The following is a 19322-nucleotide window of genomic DNA, read 5'->3' as shown; positions in this document are numbered from 1 at the left end:
CAAATCCGCGCTCTCCAGTCAGCTGTCGCCACGCCAACGGAGACGCCCTGCGCGCCACCATCCGTCGATACAGCACAGTCGGAAGGCAGTCGAGCGAACTTGACTGAAGTCGCGCCAGCCAAGAGGAAACCGACTCTGCCGGATCCCCCGCGGTTCGAAGGAAACCGGCTGGAATTTCGTGCCTGGCTCAGCGAAATGAAGAACAAGCTTCGAGTGGATGGAGGAGCCATAGGTGGCAGGGCCGATCAATTCGCCTACATCTATGCAAGGCTCGGTGGCGCACCGCAGCGGATGACCATAGCGTATGTGGAAGCAGGAGGGAACGACGGAATGTCGGATCCGGATCATTACCTCCAATATTTGGAAGAGTGTTATGGGGACCCCAATGCAAAAGCGCGGGCGATGGAAAGGCTGCGGACCCTCAGGCAGCGAGAGAACGAGTCGTTCGCTACTTTCCTGCCGAGGTTCGAGAGAGAATTGGCCGATTCGGGCGGTGCGGCCTGGCCGGAGGATGTCAAGATAAGTTACCTCGAAGGGGCACTCAACCAGCAGCTACGTCTCGCAACAGTCTATACGGATTTAGATCGGAGAGTGTACTCAGCCTGGGTCCAGACCTTACAGAAAGTATCTTCTAGGCTCGACGGCTTGAACAGGAAGGAGAAGGTTGGAAATCCCGGGAAAGCGAACCCGAATTGGGGACATACGAATCATTACCACCAACCCAAGCTGGCATTATCATCGAGGACGGAGAGCCCGGAACAAATGGATTGGGAGTCTACCAAGATAGGACGAACTGGTGCTCGACAAGACGAACGTAAGGACAGTAGGCGTTGGTCGCGAGACGAGAGGAGGTGCTTCCGGTGCGACGAAATCGGCCATATAGCCGCATACTGCACTCAGAGACCGCGGGAGCGCCCGGCTGGGAAGCCAGAGCCAGCGGGGAAGCCGGAGCGTCCACAGCCCAAAACAAAGGTTGCCAGGGTCGAACTTAAGACGAGAGACCACCAGGAGCAAGAGGACGAGCGAAGCAGTCAGTATGAGACTGCCTCGGACGACGATTTGGGAAACGAATAGCTCCTGGCCAAAATCGCCGCCAGGAGCACCAGCAGGCCCGGGCAGAGTGGAAACAGTTGGAGCGCGAAATGGACAGCCCGCCCTTCTATGTCAACATAGGGATCAACCGAGAATATTATTCGACCGCCCACGTCGATTCCGGCTGTCTGTGCTACGGGACGGTCAACGAAGCTCTAGTCCGCAAGGCGCGCCTGCCGCGTATTCCCATCACGCCACGAACGCTGGACGAGGTAAGCACGTCGTTGCCTGGCGTTATCCGGGGCGTGACCTACGCCGACATCGACATCGATGGATACCGCAAGAAGCGATTTTTCTTCTACATTATCCCCGACCAGACTGATGAAGTCATGCTTGGGCGAACCTGGATGAACAAGGAGGACGTTGCCCTTTACCCCTCGAAGGGCTTACTGCACATCGGCTCACAGGATCATTGGGTCAAAGAAAGAGACCCCAACCGCTACGAGCGATACGAACTGTCCGGACAGCCAGCAGCGACCTTCGCAGGGCTTGTCCGACGAGCGAGGAAGGAGAAACAGGACCAGCGCGGGCTGCGCGTTTTCTCGGCAAGTTTAGCGGACATTGAGAAGGCACTGGCGCCGAAGAAGAAGACCGACGCCAGAGAGAAGCTGCCGACGCACTATCACGACTATTTGTCGGTGTTTGACCGAGGTCAGGCAGACCGCTTGCCACCGCATCGACCCGGCTCAGATCATAAGATTATTTTAGAGAGGGATGCAAACGGCAAAGAGAAAGAGCCGCCATGGGGACCGTTATACGGCATGTCACGAGAAGAGCTGATTGTCCTACGCAGGACGCTCACCGAGTTACTCGACAAGGGATTCATTCGCGCGAGCAGTTCGCCGGCATCCGCGCCCGTGCTCTTTGTGCGCAAGCCGGGCGGAGGGTTGCGTTTTTGCGTGGACTACCGCGGGTTGAACGCAATCACCAAGAAAGATCGTTACCCGCTACCGTTGATTGAGGAGACCTTGCGGTCGCTGTCGAAGGCGAAATGGCTGACGAAGCTGGACGTCATTGCTGCGTTCCACAAAGTACGCATCGAGAAGGGAGACGAGTGGAAGACAGCTTTCCGCACGCGATACGGGCTTTACGAATGGCTGGTCACGCCATTTGGGCTGACTGGGGCACCCGCGACTTTTCAGCGCTACATCAACCACACGCTACGGGAGTTTCTCGATGAGTTCTGCTCGGCCTACATTGATGACATCCTGATCTACTCGAGCGGCTCACTCGCTGATCATCGGAAGAAAGTCAAACTAGTCCTTGCGCGACTCAAGGATGCGGGACTGCAGATCGACATCGACAAATGCGAGTTTGAAGCGACGAGCGTGAAGTATTTGGGCTTCATTGTAGAAGCCGGAAAGGGCATCCGCGTGGATCCGGAGAAGGTGCAAGCAATCCAACAGTGGCAGCCGCCACGCTCCGTGAAGGGAGTCAGAAGCTTTCTGGGCTTTGCAAATTACTACCGGCAGTTCATCCCGAAATTCTCAAATATCGCGTCACCGTTGACGGCGCTTACGAAGAAGGATGCTACGTTTGCCTGGTCCCAGGAGTGTCAGACAGCATTTGAGGAGCTAAAATTGCGCTTCATCAGCGCACCGGTCCTTGCGCAATGGGATCCGGACAGGGAAACAGTTGTCGAGACAGATTCGTCTGGTTATGTCACCGGAGGCGCACTCTCGCAACGGGGTGATGACGGCATCATGCGACCCGTCGCCTTCTTTTCGAAGAAGAACGCGCCGGCGGAATGCAATTACCCAATCCACGACAAAGAACTGTTGGCGATCATTCGCTGCCTGGAGCATTGGGACGCCGAGCTAAGGAGCGTCGCGTCGTTCACCATCATGACGGACCATCTCAACCTACAATATTTCACGAAGAAGCAACCGCTGAGTGAGCGGCAAGCACGGTGGGCTGAGACACTATCGCGATACAACTTGACGATCAAGCACCGACCGGGTAAGGAAGCCGTGGTGCCGGATGCACTATCGCGACGGGAACAGGACATGCCACAGAGCGCCGAAGATGAGCGCCTCCGAGGACGGCGCGTACAATTGCTCGAGCCAATCAAGGGAGGTGGTCTGGTGACGAGAGTCAAAAGCGGTTATGTCACCAAGGGAGACACTGACCAGCCTGGTGACGCGCCGGCCGAGCAAGATGAGTCAGTCGAGAACCCTTTCATAGACGAGGAGCTGCAAAGATTATGGAATGATGGCCTGAGGCAGCACAACCGGTATTGGCTCATCCGGAAGGCGGTACAGCAGGGCGAGAGACGACTACCATCGCAGTGGGGTCTGCCTGTTATGCTGTCAGAGTGCTCCATCGACGACGGCCAGCGACTTTGTTGGCGAGAACGGATTTGGGTGCCTAATTATGAGCCCTTACGCACCCGACTGATGCAGGAAACGCACGATTCGGCACTCGCGGGACATCCGGGACGGGACATGCTCAAGTCCCTGTTGAGTAGACGGTTCTACTGGCCAGGCTTAGATGCAGATGCCCGCCGATTTGTGAGGAACTGCGACGTGTGCGGGCGGAGTAACATCTGGAGGGAAAAGCGGCGCGGACTTCTGAAGCCGCTGCCCATCCCTGAGCGGATCTGGTCGGAGTTGTCAATCGACTTTGTGACAGGCCTGCCGCCGACGAGGTCAAACGGGTCCACCAACTTGATGGTCGTCACAGATCGCTTGTCCAAGAGCGTTATTTTCGAGTCGCTCAAAGATATTACGGCAGAGACGACGGCCAAAGCTTTGGTGCGAAACGTGGTTCAGCACCATGGTATCCCTGGGGCAGTTGTCACCGACCGAGGAACGCAGTTCACCAGCAGGATGTGGAAGAGACTATGTGAGCTATTGCACATCAAGCAGAGACTGTCGACGGCCTGGCATCCCGAGACAGATGGCGCCACGGAGAGGGCTAATCAAGAGGTCGAACGATACATTCGCATCTTCGCGACGTATGCGCAGGACGATTGGGACGAGCTGTTACCGGCGGCCGCCATGGCCATCAACAATCGCACGGCAACCTCCACGGGACAGAGCCCGTTCTTTCTCACGCACGGCTACCACATCGAGCCCATCCAAGTTAAAGAGAAGCTGCGGATGGACGGCAAGTCGCCCGTGGCCAGAGCAGAAGGCATCGTGCAACAGCTCCAAGAGGCAACGGAATGGGCGCAAGCTGCCATGGCTTCGGCACAGGAACGACAAGAGGAGAATACCAACACCCGACGGCAACCTTCAGACCAGTTCAAGCCAGGAGACAAAGTATGGCTTCGACTGCGCAATATTCGGTCCAATCGACCATCCAAGAAGCTGGATTGGCTTTCGGGCAAGTATACAGTCCTGGAGACAGTTGGGTCGCACGCATGTCGACTTGACACGCCGCCTGGAGTCCACAACGTTTTCCACGTGTCTCTCTTACGATTAGCAGCGGACGATCCGCTTCCGTCGCAGACATCGGACGACTATCGACCACCGGCGATCCTCACGGATGACGGCGAGTTGTGGGAGGTAGAGGAGGTTCGTGGACGGAAGAAGGTGGGACGGCAGTGGAAGGTGCTTGTCAAATGGGTTGGTTGGGTAGAACCAACGTGGGAACCGGTGAAGTTTGTCGCAGACACGACAGCCTTGGCTCAGTATGAAGCGGTTCATGGGAAAGTTGGATCGAGGCAACCCCCTCAAAACGGGAGGAGGAGGGGGGTATTGTAACGGGCTGGGCCCGTGTGGGTCTCGGCTCCGCTCTCGACCGGGATCCACACCAGCTCCGGAGCTCCGCTCAAAAGCTCGTGTTCCTTTCTGCAACTTTCTCTTCTCTTCTTTCTTTCTTTCCTTTTTCCTTAGCTTTAGGATACTCGTTGCAGTCGCTCAGCTAGTTGTCAACACACTCAGTTGAGACCGTTACAAAGCTGGTCAATGAAGTGAGAGCACTTGGTGAACCGCATGGGGAAATGACTGAGCCAGGGCGACGTGAGCAAAAAAGGTGGTGGTGAAGGGGTCCACACTATTCGAGATCATCACAACACTCGTGAAGTTCACTTATGTCCTCCGCAAGGCAGTCGCGATAGCTTCATACAATCCTGGCTACCACTCACCTGGGCACTTCAATTTGTACCCAGTGACGTGACAATTGCTTCATTCATACCAGATCTCACCCCTATCGGTGGAAGGAATGTCACGGCTACGAAAAGCCTCCTGCATGGTAGAACGAACCTGATGGGCCGAAGGCTCGTAGAGGCCTGCGTGTGATCCGAAGCTGGAGCAACGAAACGCTTCGAGACGTATCAGGGAATTAGGCAGCAGCTACGGAGCACTGGAGCCATTCACGGATCACTCTCGCATGTATCGAGGTATCGGTTTGAACGACACCCTCTTCTCATCCCCTGCGCAGGCTTGCGGGACGTGTGGTGTGAAGCTCGCAGGACCAGTGGTGTGAAGCATGCAAGCTTGCAGGACAAGTGGTGTGAAGCTCCCAGGACGTGTAGTGTCAAGCATGTAGGCCCGCAGGACGAGTGGTGTGAAGCAAAATCGGCTTGCAGGACAGTGGTGGTAAAGCAAAATCGGCTTCGAGGATGTGTGGTGTGAAGCTCGCTGGACGTGTGGTGTGAAGCAAAGTCGGCTTGCAGGAAGCGTGGTGTGAAGCAAAATCGGCTTCCAGGACGAGTGGTGTGAAGCATGAAGGCCCGCAGGACGAGTGGTGTGAAGCAAAATCGGCTTGCAGGACAGTGGTGGTAAAGCAAAATCGGCTTCGAGGATGTGTGGTGTGAAGCTCGCTGGACGTGTGGTGTGAAGCAAAGTCGGCTTGCAGGAAGCGTGGTGTGAAGTAAAATCGGCTTCCAGGACGAGTGGTGTGAAGCATGAACGCTTGCAGGGCGTGTGGTGTGAAGCTCACAGGACGTGTGGTGTGAAGCACGGGACGCGAATGGGGGCAGATTGCAGCCGTTTCTGGATCGCCGCAACGGTGACTTGTCGCACGCCCAGGACAAGGGGTAAGACCAGGGTAGTACAGGGGTGTCGACAAGGGTCTATGTCCCCTGTCATTCAGCTCACCACCAGCTTCTTTGCTTCACACCATCAACATTCACCCCCCTTTTCTCCACACCATCGTACTAGACACCCCTGTCCACGCTTGCCTGCAACGCTGACAGCCTCGTCTGAGCGCCGACAATGGCTCATTCTGGGGGAGGTCCTGGAGTCGGCGGGAGAGTCAATCCGCAACTTGGCCGTCCATCCTCCATCGTGGAAGGCGCTGCAGTGTGTCGAGGAGCCGAAACTCGCGTCACATGAGAATTAGGTAGAAACGGCCGCGAAGGGTCTAGGACCGACGCCCCAGACCCTCTGTGTCCAGTTGTTCTCTTACCTCTCCCGTTGCGCACCTGCACTGTACTTCACCTCAGTCTGCGAAGAAGCAACGTTCAACAATAAGTAATTGGCCAGCCACGACAGCATCTACCACCAACATTCGCTGTTCGCATCGTCCTGCATCAAGGTACCGCGATCTGGTCCGATACCGCCACATTCTGAACAAAGCGCCGTCAATTGGGCCGTTCATCGATTCTTGAAACCCCGGCGCAGCATTGCACATAGAATGCCGGCCAAGCTGCGATTGAAGTGTTAAGCTTGCCACTCGCCATGTCTTTCAATGTATAGCATTTACTTGAAGCCTACTGACGATTCATACCTAGCGAGGGAGAGCACCATCCGCAATCGGTCACAATTGAGCCACCGAGTAACGATGGCTTTCAAAGGCTACCCAGAGAGGGGTTGCCGCAACCTTGCCTTCAACTCGCGAATCAACTACACCTCCACGTCGACGTGCTGTATGCTGCGCACGCCGATGCCCCCATAAAGAATCGTATGCTAGCTCCTTGGACTCGGACGAAACGCTCAAACTTGCTAGCTTCGCGCAACCGATGGAATAGCACCGGATTTGACCTTTGAAGTTCAACTTCAGTATCCTGGCGGACAAGACTCGTTGCTGCGGCCTGCGCTCATCTCATCTCTGGTCCACGACCCCTACAAACACTTTAAACCCCCGGCCGCAATTTGCTCTGCAACAAGCGCCGGACGACTGCCGGACGACTGGGCGGTAACGTACACTGTCATGGCCGATCTGAACCACGGTGGTCGCGTCAGCGTGTGCTACCTCCCGTGTGTCAACGGAAACGTCCCCCTCCATCAACCAACGCCTTTGCACGAATTCCTCGCCACCGACATGACCGAGTCGTCATGGCCCTCAAACGTCTGGATGCACTAACCCGTGGCTGTGTGCCATATCCGAAGACCTTTGCGAAGCGCAAGGCCAAGGATGTTGGCATCTGGTATGCTCTGGAACGTCTGGTAGGACATGAACTGCCCCCAACAGCTGGCTCTGTGACCGACATCTTGCGATAGAAATACGCTTTGCTCCCTTTGCAGGACGAAAAACACGCCGAGAATACTCCAGATCCGTCAGTTTACATCGGACCTTGGAGGAGTTGCGCATGCGAGGCTTTCATTCCGTCACATATAGCGTCACGACCGACAAATTCGGTCTTGTGTGGTAGTGGGCGCGTCTTGCGGAACAAGTTCTATCACCGAAAGGTACGGCTTCCTGCGAGTTGTTGATTTTGGACATTTGTCGTATGCCGCCGGATGCCCTAGGACAATCTCCTTCTTTGTTGGGGTGTTCGTGATGGGAATTGTTCCCAGTTTCTCCAGCTAGAGGACGAAAAGTGGGGCGGAAAGATAGGCATCGAAGTTTGTCGGAGGCTTGTCCCTGGAAACAGCTTCTGAGGCCGAATTAAGTCGTGGTCTGGAAATGGGTACAGCGGCATTTATGTGCTGCGTATATAACGCAACCCCTCCGTCAATCTTGTCCGCACCAGCACCTAGACTTGTGTACATGTATCGTCACCCGCGGGGCACGGCAACTTTGAGGTCATCGAACAGAGCCATTATGACGCACGACACTGACAAGAGTACTACGGGTGAGTTGAACGAAGCCGACGCAAGAGTAGATGCCCATTCTTGTAAGGCCACAAAGCTACGAACCAGCTGTTCTCTCAGTCGAAACTGACCTAGGTCAAGGTCTCGATGACGGTTTCGACAAGCAGATGGAGGAGTTCTTTGACTACATTCTGGACGCTAAAGCGTTCGAGGACATGGAGACGTACGTGAACGGAGGACCGGGGGCAGTGAGCACGGGATTTGAGGAGAGTCCCAGCGACAAGTAGGTAATGGAAATGACCGAGGCAGGCAGGTCGCGTTCAAGTTATCCGCGTTTCTAGAGTCAGGCCGAGTAGACTTAAAATGAGCGGGAATGCTTTGTTTTCACCTGATGCCTCACCTACTTGAAACAGGGACTCAGAATGTAATGTATTGGATTTAGATTTCCACAATTGCCATCGTACGTGGCCGCAGATGTAGTGAAGCCGTTAACGTATGGATTGTTGGCATCAGCAGTTGGTAGTCGGCCCGGGTGAAAAACGTTCTTTAGTTGATGCAGGATTCACTTGCGCTGGGATGTCGTCATCTCATGGCTTCTGTCAGTAGCCTGTGATTTGGGTCTGAATGATTAAACCCTTCAGACGGTCGGGGGGAACTGGGGTAGCAAGTGTCGGAGACTTGGAGCCCTTTCCGGATTGTCCTGTCAGGGATCGAGGTCTCCTCCTATTCTGTAGGACACCATCTTTTCGGGGACAACCTCCAGTCTGGCGACACCCTCTGCCCTCTTGCGATGCACGTTTCTGACGACACCACCTTCTGCTGCGCCGTTTTGTCGCACCTGCCGCCAGGCACCCTTCCCATCCCCTGGGAAGGCCCTCACCCCTGCTGACACCCTCTCAAGGCGGCACCCGCTTCTGACCCCCTGGCAGCACCCCGTCACGATGACACCCTCTTTTTATCCCTGTCAACACCTTCTCAAGACGGAGTCCACCCTCCCAAGACGGCACCCTCTTTTCATTCCCTGGCGGCACCCTCTCAAGACGGCACCCTCTTCTCATCCCTGTTAGCACCTTCTCAAGATGGCACCCTCTTTTCGTCCCTGTTGACACCCTTCCAAGACGACACCATCTTTTCATCCCTGTTAACACTCCTGTCACGACGACACCCTCTTTCCCCCCTTGTTAACACCCTCTCAAGACGACACCCTCTTTCCACCCCTGGCGGCACCCTCTCAAGACGGCACCCTCTCATGACAACACCACCTCATCGACCCTTGTTCACATCCATTTTTCGGCACCACCCTCTCGTGCCATGGCCACACCCACTTCTACGAACCAGCACACCCTCTTCCCTGAACGCACGACTCCATTGTGCCTTTGGCCACTTTCGACGCGCAAAGTGCGCAGCTAAATCCACTTCCCTGCCAGCCTGGCCGGTCGGCTGGACACACGTAGGGGATACGGTACTGTAAGACTGACGAGAATCACGTGGTGCTCCAGCCTCGCGCGTCCCGCAATATCGAAGTATCTCGCACGCTATGACAAGCGCAAAGGGACCTGGGCTCGCTCTTCAGCTAGCCACGCTCGCTCGTCGAAATCTACAATGTCGTTCGTTATGGGTACCGCGCAGCCGACGTAGGGCGAACGAGTGGTCCACATGAGCCATACCGCGAACTACATCATTGTGCACTCTTCTAGTGAAATTGGTAACACCAGGACTGCGCCTGTCAAGGCTTTCGGCAATGGTCGTCAAATGTTCTCCCCTCATCTGAACGTGTTGGATCGTAGTGATCGTCGACGGCTGTCGAAACTAATATTCGCCTATCACGCGGTGCTATTGGATTGCTGTCACTCGAAATTTTGGCACTACAGGACATGGTGTAGGTCTTAGGACAGATATCTACTGCCACAAGCCGCCTCTGTAGGAGAAACGGAGACAGAACGGTACGACACCTGGGTAAAGGCGAACGAGGTCCGTCACCATAGGTACAGAAGTCGGTGTAGACCACTTTTGCCGTGTCCAAGGTAGTGTACGCTTGTGCGGCAGGCATACCAGTACGACCATGCTACGGCTTTGCTGCCTGAGTCTCCATGCCCATCGGAGTTGGTGCATGGTACTCCTCCATAACGATATTGTGGCTCAAGACTTCTCGGTGCTGCTGAATGAGTGCGCAGCATGGACACCAGAAGCTCGCACAGCAGTCACCGCACGCGCCACCTTCGATACGATATTCCTTCCGGATCGTACGGCGCTTGAGCGTGTTGTACCTTGAAACTTAGCGAGTCGTCCGTATTAGGTCTGAAGAACTGACATACAGCCATGCTGCACCGAGGCATTGCGCCCCAAGGAACATCATACACTCGCACCAAGCAAAACCTGTGCGTGTGCTGGAAGCTTCCATAAGACCTATTGTCTTCCCATGCACTAGAACAAGGCCATTATTAGCAACTACACGATCGATGAGATCATAGCACAGCATACGGACGCAGGGACCACAGCATCCCAAAAGGCAGATGCTGCAAGAAGCACATTCCAAGAGGCCATTCTTCCAGGGCTTCTTTCGCTCCATGGCACAGATGCAAGATGTTGAAGCTGGTGTTGAGTAAATATGCACCGCCGTATACTTTGAGGACTGTACAGAATGCCGAATGCAGATAGTATCGTCGGTATGCAAAATGCCAAACGCGAACTCGTCATGTAGCGAGTTTTACAGTGTTTTCTTAAGCTATCGATGCCACCATCGTTGTCAGGCTGCATCGATGCGTCGCCTGGCCAGGGTGGACTGCAGACTTCAGCTAATAGTCAACTTTTGGCTTTTCCTGTTGGATGTGGAAGTATCCGACGATCCGTGGCGGCAGATGACACCGTACCGTACCGTATCTTTGCAAGCTGACATTTTCTGCACACAGGTTCCACCGTACCACACCTTCTAAGTGCACCTCTGGCAAGATCAACCCGGCATAGATCCTCAGAAGATCAGTTCATTGCGACAGACTCTCATCGGTAAACCAAATGAAAGGCATGGCGATCTTGAGGTGGATTAGGTGTTTACGATGCGGCGCCTGGGCCAAGCTGATGTCAACGGACGATATATCCTGGCCTGGGTATGTACAAATAGGCCATAACCTCTTCTATTGCGGCCGATGCGCGAAATGGACAGGATACGGTGCCATGGCATCTACGGTTGTTGAACGCCGCCAATGTAGTGGGGAAGTAATTACAGATTAATACAAAATATCCAGGAGCCTACTGGAGGAAGCATCTCAAAACCAGGACATATATGCACGTTACACAGATGTAAAGTGATGCTACAGCGGGGCATTGTGTAGACTTGTCTCGCCTTGCGTTACAGTACAGTACAGTACAGTACAGTACACAGTACAATATGTAGTCCAGCCTCCTTTCTAGTCGCTGGCTAATGCTGGTCCTGGGCTTTGGCCGTCTAAAACTCAGCCTTGTCAGCACCGAATTGGTAGTGCTTTTAGGTCCTGGGTACCGGCGGGGCCCTTCACCGACAAAGTAACGGACCATACACCCAGAATCGTGTACCTGGGCAAAAAGCAGCAAAGCTGTCACTGATTCCAGAACACCAACTAATACCCAGGATCATGACGCCCACAAGCTGTCGGTCGAGCCCAGGACTGCGGTACTTAATTCGGCATAGCGTGAAGTTACTGGAGCCCAGTGCCCATGATCCTGGGTGCCCGCGACGGTCCTGGGCTCAACTGGCAGTCTGCGCTTTGCCAGACCCTGGGGGCCCCGATCCTGGATTTCCGCAATAGTCCTGCGCTCCAGTGTTGTGGACCTGGGTTCAACGATCCTGGGCAAATGCTTTGTCCTTGGCTCCAGTGTCAACTTCATGCTCTGCCGAAACCTAGGTGTGGTGAACCTGGGTCAAGAATCCTGGGCACATGCATTGTCCTGGGGTCCAGTGTTAAGTTCATGCTCTGCCGAAACCTAGGTGTGGTGGACCTGGGTCAAGAATCCTGGGCACATGCATTGTCCTGGGGTCCAGTGTCAAGTTCATGCTCTGCCGAAACCTAGGTGTGGTGGACCTGGGTCAAAGGTCCTCGGATATGCATTGTCCTGGGCTCCGAAACCTAGGTGTGGTGGACCTGGGTGAAAGATCCTGGGCACATGTGTCAATTCATGCTCTGCCGAAACCTAGGTGTGGTGAACCTGGGTCAAGAATGCTGGGCATATGCATTGTCCTGGGCTCCGGAATCAACTTCATGCTCTCCCGAAACCTAGGTGTGGTGGACCTGGGTCAAAGATCCTGGGCATATGCATTGTCCTGGGCACATGTGTCAATTCATGCTCTGTCGAAACCTAGGTGTCGTGGACCTGGGTCAATGACTGGCTCCAGTGTCAACATGCTTTGACGAAGCCTAGGTGTTGTGGCTGGAGCCCAGGACCTCGTATGTAGTCGGGAAAGCGAGACACCCAGGATTGGACACGCTGGTGGTTACCACTGCACCCAGGATGTCTGTACCAAGTCTTCGGGAGCGAAGCATAACCATTTCTGTAGTATTAGTGGAAGTGTCACCCAGGAAAACCGTGACCTAGGTCTTCAGTATTTACAGTCCCCACCGATCGTGATCAGGGTCCCAGGTTCTTGCGGCAACTGTGCAGCAATTATCCATTATTCACTCCCCAGGTGTTTGATGACTGTGCAATAGAATCGCATCCGTCTTATTAGGTTTTATCTGAACGCAGTCTTTTGATCCCAGATTGCGAGAGAACGGACGGAAAGAAGATCTACGATAAGCCTACGTGGATGTGGTGGAATTGCGGCGCGTCGTGTCGAATGGCACATCGTCGGCTATCGACAGCAGTGAACAGCAACCTTTGCCTTGACACACTTTTTGGCTCCACAAACGCTCAAGCGAGGACAAGGCAGTTTTGATCTCGGCATATTACTTTGTAAACTATCTAGACCATTTCTTCAAGGACCAACGCAAGAGATTAGAAATTGACAAGTGGCGACTACGAAGTTTGTGATGGCTCCTTTCAGCGCGAAACCAGTGCTAAAGGTCGTGGGCAGATGTTCTTGGAGTCGATCTTGCAGTCTCCAGGCAACAATGAAAATAGCCAAGGCAATAGACATACAAATTGCAGACGCCATCCAGGACACAACACTGAACAGAGGAACAACGAAGGGAACTGCAGCCACCTTTACAGACAGAATGCAAAATCCAGCCGACAGTGTGGCGAAAACCATAGTGAATGGGATGACCGCCATCATCATTGGAAAGGATATGCACTCCCAGGTACCGCTGAAGTTCCCGCACGCCTCTTTCGTACCAGCTGCGGCGCCTTTCGGGCCTAGTTTGCTGATCAAGGTAGCACCGGCGGCGACAGCAGAACTTGCCAGATCTGCTCCAGCAGATTTGACACCGCTCGCTTCCGCCGCTAGCGTGGCGCCGGCCTTCGTCACTTGTGCTCCGACGCTTTTTATGGGATCGGGTATATCCCGTGGAATCTGTTTCGTGTCGAGCTTTTGACATGCTCTGTAAGTCGCTGACAAGTTAGGGGCGTGGCGGCGATCATACCGAAAGCTTGAATATTCCTTCCCTGGTTTGAGATTTGGCAAGCATTTTGGATGATATAACAAGGATGACAACAGCCAGAATGACATGAAGCACGGCTACAACTTCGGTTTTCCCAAATCTACTCATTTTGAGTCGTCCAAGGGACTTCGCGGGCAATGTTCAGATTGGCTGGAGATTGGCTGGTACCCTTTTATATAGCGCAGTACTGCAGCGCCACCTTTGACTGAACACGTACTATGCTGAAAGCCAAATTCTGACTTCATGTATCAGGCTCATCCACACAAGGTCAGTCGATAAGTCTTGCAGACGGCTTCAGTACCGTCTTGGCTCCGAGCCCGCCCGACGGCACTTTTCTGCATTGTGCTCTACAGTTCCATCCTGTGGCATAGCGTTCACACAGGTACTGTGCAGTACACTATAAAATACATCATTCTTGTGATCCAGGGCCACTCCCTATCGCTCATTGTACTACACCGCTCACATTCAGGGAGCGGTTCCACGTGCGCCCCCAATGAGTGACTCTAAGTCTCGGTCCCATGCGGGAAGTTGGGTGCAAGACTTTGTCTCACTCAGAGACGACGCGATAAGGAAGCAACAACCGGAGGCGGTAAGCGAGTTATACAAATACGCAATTTCGTTGGACCGCGAAAAGCTATGGTCTGCGGCAGAACAAGTTTACCGAGAGGCTGCCGAATTAGCAACCAGGATTGTCGGCGCAGATGCCCATCTTACGCTTACCATTTTGCACAGCCTTGCATATTTGTTGGACAGCAGCGGGAAGCAGCAGGAGGCAGCGCAGGTGTATGAGGCCGTCCTTCTAGGCATGGAGAAGCTTATGGGCAAGGAAGACCCTGAGACGCTGGATGTCATGAACAACTATGCCTGCACTCTGGATAACCTGGGCCACTTGAATAGGGCTGAGATCATGCACCGAACCACCCTGAGCCGACGTCAGAAAATTTTCGGCATGACTGGGCCGACGTTGATCAGTCTGAACAATCTTGGCTGTGTGCTTGACAACAAAGGGCAATATACCGACGCCGAAGTCATCTACCGGAATGCACTCGAGATGGTGGAAAGGATGGCTGGGGAAAATGATCGTCGGACATTAACTGTGAGAAATAATCTCGGTTGCTTACTCAATGCCCAAGGGAAGGTCGACGACGCCGAAGAAGTGCACGTGGAGACGTTGCGACGCAGGACTGCCGCATTTGGTGAGGAAGACCCAGAAACACTGCAGAGCATGAATAACCTTGCAGTCGTGTTGGAAACCCGAGGAAAGCATGATGAGGCAGAGAGCCTGTATCGAAAAGCCCTGGATCTCTGGAGCAAAACAATGGGGGATAACGATCCAGGCATATACACAGTCCTGGGCAACCTTAAATTATTGCTACGCAAGCGCCAAGACCATGCAAGGCAAATATCTAGACCAAGGCGGCAAGATTTACGAATTACTCGTGCGCATAGTGGTGGCCTTTGCGGCAAATTGGCGCACCCCTGGTCCTAGTTTCCAGATGCACAGCACATTCATTATTGCAATTCGATATTCACTTAGTGCCGCCAGTTACAGTAGTAATTTCAGAGAGATCGTCACAAGCATGCTTCCTTGAAGGTCTCCAGCTGGCATCGTTGTGCCATGAGGTGCATTGGAAATTACCCCGTGTGACCCGTAGCTCTCCTAACTTGGATCAAAGTTCGCTCAGATCAAAGTTCTGGGATCAAAGTTCCCTTGGAGCAAAGTTCCCTTCGGTCGACGTTTCTTAATAAGACAAAGTGTGCAGCGAAAATTTATTGCTTCGGGGTGTCACGGAGGTGCGAAATGTCGAGGCACGGCTTGCAAATGTTCAGCGCAAATTTCGCGAATCGGCGAGGTTCATAGTAGTAACGGTTGGTGGGTTGCAAACTCCGACTGATGACATTACTCAGTGCGCAGTTCTCTATGTGTAGGACCTTTCATTCCGTTCTGGCAAATTCGATTGCATGCAGCACAGTATTTCGGACTGAGGTTTCGTCACAAATCTTATCAAAGGTCAATAATTTGAGGACATGGCGAGGATCGCGAGTGCAGTGTCTCTGTTACGTGTAAGGAATAGTCTCGCTCCATGCACACGTTCCGAAATGCATCTGTAAGGTTGGACAAGACACCTCAGTGCGATGCGCCTTTGATCGATAGGTGTGCAGGTCACAGGTTACCTGACATTGTTGCTACTGTCTGAAGCTATCGCCGCTTCTTACCAGTCGCGGGCGTTCCAACCGGGAGCTTAAACTTCTTGCGTATCCGCTCATCCCCTGGGCTCCTTGCCAACGGCCTTTTGCCATGTTTGCTTCCACTTGGACCTAATTGACCACCCGTCGACTCGCCACTTTCGGCTCGCTCGTCCCCTGCAGCTTTTCGGCGAGTCGCACCCCCAGGACCACCACTTGCCGCACTCTGAGCAGCTTGGGAATCTTCCTCGGCTGCAGGCTCGGTCTCTTCAGCCAGTTCGCCATCTTGTACCCCATCCTGAGTCGTGACCCTTTTGCCTACTCCAGGCCCTTCGTCGCTCGTAGCCACTTGTCTTACTGCCTCTCCTTCCAGAGCTGTCTCGCCAATTTCAGCAACTTCACCTCTGTCGACTGGTTCAACATTCTCATGGCCTTTGTTGTCTCGGGTGTTGTCACCATCTTTCGTTGTATGATCAGTCTCCGGATCTTCACCTTCTGATCCTTTGCCACCGACCACTTCCGTGTTCGCTGCAGCGGCGCGAGTCTCGCTTGTAGCCTCCTCAACGGCCGCACCATCTTCCGTTGGGTTCTGTACCACACTGCCAATTTCGCCGCCTTGCGACATCGCAGCACTATGATGTGGTGATGATAAGTCCGGTTCCGACAGGGTATCTTCGGCCCGCCTGTCTGTGTCGAATGTTGATGCCTGCACAGATTCTGTGGCACGTGTGTTTGCGTGGCCGTTTTCCTGTCGGTCGGTTGCTGCTTCCTTAGGTGCCAGCCCGAGCCGCTGTCGCGTACGTCTTATCCACTCGTCGAGATGATGGCGCTCGACCCGCGCTGTTGGCTTAACAGTTAGCTTTCCCTTCTTCCGTCGTATCTTGGCCGTCATGGTGATGCTTCCAGGGGCCATGATCTCCATCTGAACCTCGATCGGCGTCCCTCGTGGACAAGCACGTATACCAGTTATCTCGAAGCATCCGACCTCTATATTTAAACTGCCGTCATCCATCTCTCCTTCCATGAGCTTGAACTTGACACCAGCTTGGTTCTCTTCAAAAGTGCTCAGCGAATGTGCACAGCGGATCGGAAGGGGGGAGTTGCGTTGGACTATGCGCTCCATGACAAGTCTTCCATCCGTATTGTACACTTCAACGCCGACAGATCTCGGAAGGACGGGGTTGATCTGAATATTCGGATCGGAGGCAATGCGACCGGCACCTCTGGCAATGCTCCTCTCGGGCTCGTTGGTCCTGATGGAGGCATCTCCAAAAATACTCTTGCATATATCTCGTACTGAAGGCATTGCGCAGGCCCCTCCGATGAGAAGAATGACGTCAGGATTCTTCGCATCCTGGCGTTGATCAACCAAATCCTCCAGTATACGTCGTATGGAGTCATGAAGTGGCTTCGATGACTCTTCGAACATGGACCGAGTGATCTCCACGGGATCAAGATCGTCAGTGTCCTGCAGAGATGGGAGCTCGACCACAACACGATCCGCATTTGACAAGGCTCGTTTCTTGCTCTCACATTCGAGCATCAATCTCCGGAGATCGACCTTCTCCGGGTTGACTCCCGCTTTGGAAAGCACCAAGTCCACTAGCGCCTTGTCGAAATCACTGCCGCCCAACTGATTGTCTCCCGACGTTGCTAGGACGCCGTACGCGTGTTTCTCGCCCAAGGCCTCAAAGGACAGCAGGCTGGCATCAGTGGTACCACCACCAATGTCGAGAACCACAAGTCTGCGAATCTTCTGGTGTTCTTGCATGTCGAGTTCGACAAAGTCGACCGCACCGGCAATTGGTTCTTCAACGAGCTGGACGATGGCCGGGTCGAATCCACCAACTTCAGCGGAATCCAGTGTCGCCTGCCGTTGGCGTTGCGTGAAATGCGCGGGTACAGCAATAACCACTCGTTCCAGCGGCTGGCCGCGATACATGTTGCATACTGCAGCCTTGATTCGACCAAGTATGAACGCTGCAACCTCTTCCGCCTCGACGTACTGGTCATGAACCTTATAACGTGCGCCGTGTTCGCTCAATTCTGCGGCGGGGATAGACTCGATGTCTCGTGCCAGCCGACCGTCCTCGCTGCCGCGTCCGAGGATTCTCTTCCAGAGGGTCAAATGTGGCCTCTTGGCGTCAGCAATGTCAGAAGCTGACACTAACGTCCAGTTGGTCCGCGATACTCGCACAGCAGATCGTTGTACATCGCCATATTCTATCGGAACCGGCTTGCCGTTCGCAAAAACGCAGGAGTATGTGGTGCCGAGATCCACGCCGATCGTGCACGTTGTGTGCGCCATGGTCTAGAGCTGTCAGTAGGGCCATCGCAGCGAACAAGAGTCGCGGAACAAACCGTCACTGGATCGCACAAGTCACTGTGCGCGTGGTTCCGCCGATGTGTGGCACGCTGCGTTTCGGTGCTCTTTCGCTGCAAGGCCTGATAGAGACGAGCAAACATGGCAGAAGTGCTGACTTAGGGTGCTGCGCGCATTTCGTTCTTCCCCTCTGTGATCCAGCCTTTGTTTATGTCGCGGACCAATCAGGGTCGAGCTTGGTCCCCTCGTAATCTCACCACCCTGGCAAGTTCGGGTTTCGCGACGACAGCTCTCAGCCAAACTTCGGCATCATTCGCCTTCGACAATCCGTACCAATGAGCCGTTCCGCGCCAGACATATGCGAAACGCTTAACTTGACGAGCGATGGCCTCCCGCGATGTCGAACCTTTGCTGGCCCTCGGGATAGTATTCTGGACTACGTCGACCATGTGCGATCCCGACTCGCGAAGGAGAAGCAAATGGACTTCAACACGGTGGTGACGCGTTTGTTTGACAGTGGCGAACTACGGCAGGATGTCTTCAAGCAAATGTTGGAGGAGAGTGCGGGAATATGCACCTGGGACTGCTGCTCCCCGAGTACTCCTCTTTGGGACCTTGAGACAAGGCACGTCAAGGACTACTTCGATAAGGGCAAAGTTGCGGACCATACCAAGAAGCGGCCGGCAATGCGAGCGCTCCAACTCTTCCCCTGGTCAGCAGTCCAGGAAGCCTTGCAAAACGCGCACATCCGACGGGTGTCTGGTTACAGCCGAGGCTCTGCCAAAGGCAGGCTGACGCCTGTCGACTTCGTAGCGGCATTGAAGGACCTCCAGGTAGGACTCGGCACTCCCGGCGGGCCTTATGGCTGACATGGCGAAGGGTGAAACAGCCGGCACGTCTTCACGGACCAGTCCTGGGAAGCCAGCAACGCGTTCCGTGCCCCGTGACTTCCTGCAGGCATCATCCGCACCTACCAACCCAACATCCACCGGTCATGCGGAGTATGGCGCCAAATCCGTTTCCATGCCCCCAGAGTCAGCCAGTAGAGCGTCACCCACCCGTCAACACAGCGTAAGACGCCGCAAGAGAACTCAAGTTGCATCCATTGCTAAATGCCTCCGCCAGCGGGTAAGCATCGTCACCCAACATCACGATCCGGGCCACCAGAGGAAACGGCGCGTGGCATCAGCTTCCCCATGTCCGTCAGTGATCATGATGCCAGGCTCA

At 54.3% G+C, this 19322-nt stretch overlaps 1 protein-coding gene across 1 annotated transcript; it reads right to left on the bottom strand.

Moving 5' to 3' along the window:
- Positions 1 to 16576: 16576 nt before the first annotated feature.
- Positions 16577 to 18080, bottom strand: PLICBS_004137 (uncharacterized protein; the record flags this gene model as incomplete). The annotated part of the gene is made up of 3 exons (XM_065600438.1): positions 16577 to 16612; positions 16758 to 17909; positions 17964 to 18080. The coding sequence occupies 3 exons, from the start codon at positions 18078 to 18080 to the stop codon at positions 16577 to 16579; spliced, it is 1305 nt and encodes a 434-aa protein (XP_065456510.1).
- Between the last annotated feature and the right edge of the window lie 1242 nt (positions 18081 to 19322).

Source organism: Purpureocillium lilacinum (assembly GCF_023168085.1).
Source record: "Purpureocillium lilacinum CBS 284.36 DNA, scaffold_3, whole genome shotgun sequence".
NCBI classification, from domain to species: domain Eukaryota; kingdom Fungi; phylum Ascomycota; class Sordariomycetes; order Hypocreales; family Ophiocordycipitaceae; genus Purpureocillium; species Purpureocillium lilacinum.
This window is presented reverse-complemented; position numbering and strand designations above follow the sequence as displayed.